The 6219-nt window shown below is 58.6% G+C and overlaps 1 protein-coding gene across 1 annotated transcript; it reads left to right on the forward strand.

Annotated features, from left to right (window-relative positions):
• Positions 1 to 288: 288 nt before the first annotated feature.
• Positions 289 to 2423, forward strand: LOC102440808 (ficolin-2-like; the record flags this gene model as incomplete). The annotated part of the gene is made up of 4 exons (XM_006109088.3): positions 289 to 416; positions 775 to 904; positions 1474 to 1608; positions 2176 to 2423. Coding segments are annotated over 4 exons (641 nt in total), but the record flags the coding sequence as incomplete, so codon positions are not given.
• Between the last annotated feature and the right edge of the window lie 3796 nt (positions 2424 to 6219).

Consider the following 6219-nt stretch of genomic DNA (forward strand, 5'->3'; position numbering starts at 1 on the left):
CACAAGCACTCAAGCCCCCGCCCCTCATCTCCCTGCCTTTAGGGCCCCCCAATGACAGTCCTAGTCTCCTTGCCCCCCTAAATATTAAGAAACCCCCAATGGCCGGTTGCCCGGGCACCAAGATGGGGGGGCGCCCTGCGGGGGGGGCCGGGCACAAGGGGCTTGTCCGTCACAGCTGGTGGGCCTCATGGGGTCTCTGTCCAGCCCCGGAGCCTCCTGCCCACGCAGACCCCACTGTCCCGCCCTCCCTCCCGCCCGGGGGCCTCCACGTGCCGCTTCCCTTCCCAGGACCTCGGAGCTGCCGGGAGCTGCTCACCAGGGGCCAGACCGTGAGCGGCTGGCACACCATCTACCTGCCCGACTGCCGGCCGCTGACCGTGCTGTGCGACATGGACACGGACGGCGGGGGCTGGACCGTGAGTGCCGGCGTCGGGAGGGCGGTGCGGTCCTAGGGGGGCGGCTGCCGTGCCCGGGCCTCGCAGACCAGGCTCCACCCCGAGGACCCGCGCTCCGGGGCCCTTGTCACTGTCCAGGCCCCTGTGTCTGGGGCTGCCCCTTCCCAGGGGACTCAGAGAACCCTACGGGGTGGGTGAACCCGACCGTGGGCCCGGCCCGAGGGAGCCCCGTGCCTCCAGGTGTGGGCTCCGGGCCGTGGCCTCCCCTCTCCCAGCGGCCACGTCCACCTTGGTCCCTCGTGGGCGCCCGTCTGTCCGCCCGGGGTCTGGGCTGTGGGCTGGGCCATGTTGGTCGGCAGCGCCGTCTCCCCTCCCCCAGGTGATCCAGCGCAGGGTGGACGGCTCCGTGGACTTCTACCGGGACTGGGCCGCCTACAAGCAGGGCTTCGGCAGCCAGCTGGGCGAGTTCTGGCTGGGCAACGACAACATCCACGCCCTGACCGCCAATGGTAGGGCCCCGGCCGCGGCCTGAGGGGGTAGAGGGGGAGTAGAAACCCACCTGCCCCGACCTCAGACCTGGGCCACCTGGACTGAGCCGCTCCTCCGCCCCCACACGTGCAGCCTCTGAGGACAGGAAGGTCCCAGTGTGAGGGGGGGTGTCAGGGCCAGAGGAAGTGAGTTTGGGGGGCAGACGTCCTCCGGTCACGGCCACTGGCATCTCGGAGACCAATCCAGGGGGACACGGAGGCCCTCGTCGGGGTCAGGCCCAGCGCCGAGCCCTGCCCTCGCCGCCCACCGTGCCCGTCCCTGAACACACACGGGAGACGGCCGCTTCCCACAAGGCTCTGGTGACCCCCCCACCCGGGAACGCAGAGGGCCCCTTCTCTCTGGGGCTGGAGGTAGGGCTGAGAGTTTGGCTCAGGACGCCTGGAGCACATGCCCCCACCCCTCAGCTACCAGGACTTTCTGGGGAACCGTGAGGGACGTCCTGGATGCCCAGTGCAGGTCCCCTGAGTGTCACCCACGTCCTGGCAGCTCAGGGTCCCTGCTCCCGGTACTGAGGCCCTGCCCCCTGCAGGAACCAACGAGCTCCGTGTGGACCTGGTGGACTTCCAGGGCAACCACTACTTTGCCAAGTACCAGTCGTTCAGGGTGGGGAGCGAGGCCGAGAAGTACAAGCTGATCCTGGGCGCCTTTACTGGGGGCAACGCCGGTGAGTGTCAGCCGTAGGGTAAGGGGAGGAGTCAGGGGTGGGCAGTGGTGATGGGCAGTGTGGGGTGGGCAGTGTGTGTTGGGCAGTGGAGAGCATCAGGGCGAGGTCCTGGCTCCGTGTCCTGGAGCCTGGGCGGGGCCTTGGCCTCACCATGTTCCTCCATCCACACATTGGGATAACCCGCCTCCACCTGGATGGGCCTATGACGATGGCGGGACACACGGCTACAGAGTACAGGACCTGAGCGTCTCCCTCCTGACCGCCCGCATTGGAGCAGGGGGACAGGACGCCCGGGTAGCACCGCTCATGGCGCACGTCCCTCCCGTGGGGCCCGAGGGACCTGGACGTCTCGGGCAGTGGCCTCCCCTCTACGGGGCACAGTGCCCATTAGCTGGCGGCACAGAGCAGAGGGGGGATACTGAGGCCAGGGATCCACCGACCGAGCGTTTGCTGGCGTGCGGCACTGTTGGACTTCACAGCGCAGGATGCGCAGCTGGACAGCTCCAGCCGGACCTGGCACCGGCAACTCCTGGCACTGAGTGTAAGTGCCCCGCTTCTCCCTGGCAGGTGACTCCCTGACCCAACACAACAACTTCCAGTTCTCCACGAAAGACCAGGATAACGACAGGTCCTCCTCCAACTGCGCCGAGACTTACCAGGGCGCCTATTGGTACAATGGCTGCCTCAACTCCAACCTGAATGGGCGCTACCTTGGGGGCACCCACCAGAGCTATGCAAATGGCATTAACTGGCAGTCCGGGAAGGGGCTCAACTACAGCTACAAGGTGGCTGAGATGAAGGTGCGGCCCGTGTAGGGCGGTCGATGGCCTGGAGGGTCTCTGAGTGGGTCCCACGCCCCAGCACGGGCACAGGAGGCCTCCACAGAAAGTCAGAACTCGCCCTGGCCCCGCACCCGGCCTTCAGGGACCTTCAGCTTTGAGATCCGGACCGACTCCCGCCTTCCTCTTCCACCTGCCAGGGTGAGGGTGACCCTGACCTTGCACACTGCACGCATCCTCAATAAAGCTTCAACTCGCTCCGCAGGCACACAGATGCCAATCTATAATTATTTCTCTTTTATGAGACCAGCACAGCTAGAGAGCAGACAGGAGTCCTGAATAGGGGTGATGGGAGATTGGGAAAATGAAAGAGACAGAAACAAAGACAGTAGGAAAAGCTGCGACAGGGTGGGTCAGCGGCCCTCTGATGGAGACACAGGGACCCAGAGCAGACACAGCGTGTTTATTTTATACAGAAAGTTACCAGGAGGTTTTACTAATGTTTAAGATAAAGAAAATATGTGCATTCCTGTGGCTTCTTGGTAATCGTCACTTCTGGATGGGTCTGGATAATCGTGTTTGTTCCTGGTGCCTGGCTGGAACTCAGGAGCCTGGCGCCTGAGCTAAAGGTCAGACTGACAACACACCTGCCTCTGGCAAGGTATGTTTCAAGGTCATGGCTCTGCCAGGTGCCACTGGATTCAGATGACAATCAGATCAGGGACCGTCCTCAGGCGCTCTCTACATCTCCGCCTTCTTTACATTTTAACTGTACGTTGGACATCAAATTGGAGCCTTCGGACTTGAGATCTCAGGAACTTGTTGCTGACTAAAATATAGAAGGGTAAGTTTAGTGGTACATAAAGGAATCCTATTCGGTGCCAGGTGGTGTGTTTTAACATTTTCCATGAATTAAATCCTTTTAAATCATCCAGCAATTCTTTTCACTGGAGATATAATTTCATCATGACTATTCAGAATGGCTCGCACATGTTTGTGTACCTGTATGAGGTCTATACTGATATTAATATGATGCCATATTCCCTGTAGGTGCATCTTGATTTTACTCCAATCTCATAGAGAACTATCATAGCGGGGCTGAAATCACACAAATATATGTGAAAGCAGCATGGCATTGCAGCTGCTGTCTCATCTTGACACTTTCTAATTGATGACCTAGTTCTATCACTACAGCTTCCAGAGAATTTAGCTTTGTTTCAAACTTTTTATCTATATCTTCTTTATCATGAAGTGTAGCCAAGGTGTTCTGAGCCAATTCATGGACAAACTTTCCATTCTGGAGGCTTTGGGTCAATAGAAGAGAAGCAGTGACAGCAGATACGATGACAGTAACTGAGGTAACAAGACCAGAACTAATAAGCCCACAGCACGCTGTTCCTTGGAGAGCTGATTGTGCAGTTCCTGCAATGCCTGGAGGCGTGCATCATGATACCATCTCTCTGTTATGTGGGTAGGAGGCATAATAAAGGAAGGCTGCTTTGAAATTACTATATCTCCATTCAGGTGCTGCCTGGAAACACAGCTGGTAAGGTCACAGTGATGGCATTGGACAGCATAATGGGAGTCCAATCTGGTGATGTTCACCTTTCCAATCACCAATACATACGGAGGCTGGACACAGGCTGGTAATCCATGGCAAGGGCTCGATGAACACGCTCCTTTAATATCAGCTAAGGAAGAGCCAGTCAAATGAGGAAACTCAAGGGCAGCAGCTAAACGCCACAGACCTTTCTGTAAACCTCCTGTTTCCGTGGTCAGGGCGTCACCCACAAACCCTCCTGGTGACATAGGCTCATGAAAGGGACTTTTAGCATCAAGCCTGTGGGACCAATCCAATACATACAAGTCAGAGCCAGAAATAGTATGTCTCACTGGTACAGGGTTGGCCCAATCTTGCCATTGAGGAAATGCTCCCAGCTCAGTAGTGGTGCTATTAGGTCAGGAGGGGAGTGGGGGATGCCGATCAGCCAGCCATTGGTTGGCCTTACGGAACCCCAGGTTAGTAACTGTCTGAATATATTTTCCATATCCCAGGGGCCTGCAATGTTAGCAACATCTGCGCCTTCATAGGACACCTTATTTTCTTGGCCAAGCTGCAAACATCCTGAAGTCCCCCTTTAGGTAAACAAATAGGGAGCTCCCCACTGAAGCCATTATAAGTATAATCCCCTTGGGAAGAAGGAGTTATGTGCTTGTCGGAGCTGGGCCCGACCAGGTTGGTGTTGTTAGTAAACACTGGCACTGCTTCTCAGGTCCAGGTGGCTGGACGGACCACAGCGCCCAGAGGCAGCGGACGGTCAGGCCTGGGAGGCGCCGTGCTGGCACCATTCGTTAGAGAGGAAACTGAGAAGGGCCCGGCCAGCGGGGCTCAGGGGTTGAGCATCAACCTATGAACCAGGAGTCACGTTTTCATTCGGGTCAGGGCACAGGCCAGGCTGTGGGCTCAGTCCCAGTGTGAGGCATCAGGAGGCAGCTGATCATCAGTGATGTTCTCTCATCAGTGATGTTTCTCTCCCCCCCCCCTTCCTCTATGAAATCAACTAAAATATCCTATTTAATAAAGAGATAATATGCAAATAGACCCTCACGCACTCGCATCACAAGATGGCCGCCCCTACGTATCACAAGATGGCCTGCTGAGGATGGCAGTTGTGGGGGACCAGGCCTGCAGGGGAGGGCAATTGGGGTGATCAGGCTGCAGGGGAGCAGTAAGGTGTCAATCCGCCTGACAGACAGAGTGGTTAGGAGCCAGCATTCCAGATTGTGAGAGGGATGTCTGACTGATGGTTTAGGCCCGATTTCACAGGGATTGGTCCTATACCGTCAGTCGGACATCCTCTGAGATGTCCCAGATTGGAGAGGGTGCAGGCTGGGCTGAGGGACACCCCCCCACCAGTGCATGAATTTTGTGCACCGGGCCTCTAGTATTAAATAAATTTTTTAAAAAAGAGTGAGAAACACTTGGAGGGTCAAACCCCCAGGCAGGCTTGGAGGTGGCAGCTTTGAGCAGCATCCCTCCACTGAAACATGGCAGTGCTCACAGGCAGGCTTTCCCGTCCGCAAGGGCCGGGGTAAAGTCAGCTGCTGGAGGCCAGGCAGCGAGAGCAGGTGCGGGAGCAGGCGACTGGCCTTGCAGGGAGCCCTCGCCTTTCAGAGAGAGAGAACCTGCCTCCTGCAGGAGTCTGTGGCCCCTGGTGGGCTCATTCCAGGAGCACCCACACCTGTGGGCACAGGGAGGTGGGGGGGGGGCAGCCGTTATTGGAGGCAGGTGCTGCAGCTTCCACCTCGAAGGTGAGGATGGTGAATGAGCCTGGAAGAGGGAGGGAGGGGGGAGAGGCCTCAGGGAAGCCCGGGGCCAGGCCCTGCAGTGCCCCCCACTTCTCGCATCTCCCTCAACCTTGAGGCCTGGCTGCACCTGCCCGTCTGGGCTGCAGGACCAGACCTTCGGGTGTGGGTGTGGTGTGTGGCTGGGAGCATGGGGCTGGTGTGTACTCCCACAGGGGTGTCCTGGGACCCAGGCAGAGGCACTGGACTCAGGGCTGCTGTCAGTCCCAGGGCCTCTGCTCCCCACAGTCACATCCCCAACAATTGTCAGCAAGAGCTCACCTGCACCTGCAGCTGCCACACCAGGCGGGTCTTCAGGAGACGCGAGCTGAGATGGGGCTCTGCTTCCGTAGCTCCCGGACCTGGGATAGAGGACTTGTGCCCAGGCCCATCCTGGCTGCCAAGGGCTATGTCTCAGCAGCCACGGCCTGAGCCCGGGAGCCAGGGATGAGGGGAGTGGGGTCCCCTCCCAGGTGCTGGGCCATGG

Source organism: Myotis lucifugus, unplaced genomic scaffold (assembly GCF_000147115.1).
Source record: "Myotis lucifugus unplaced genomic scaffold, Myoluc2.0 scaffold_5707, whole genome shotgun sequence".
Classification (NCBI taxonomy): Eukaryota; Metazoa; Chordata; class Mammalia; order Chiroptera; family Vespertilionidae; genus Myotis; species Myotis lucifugus.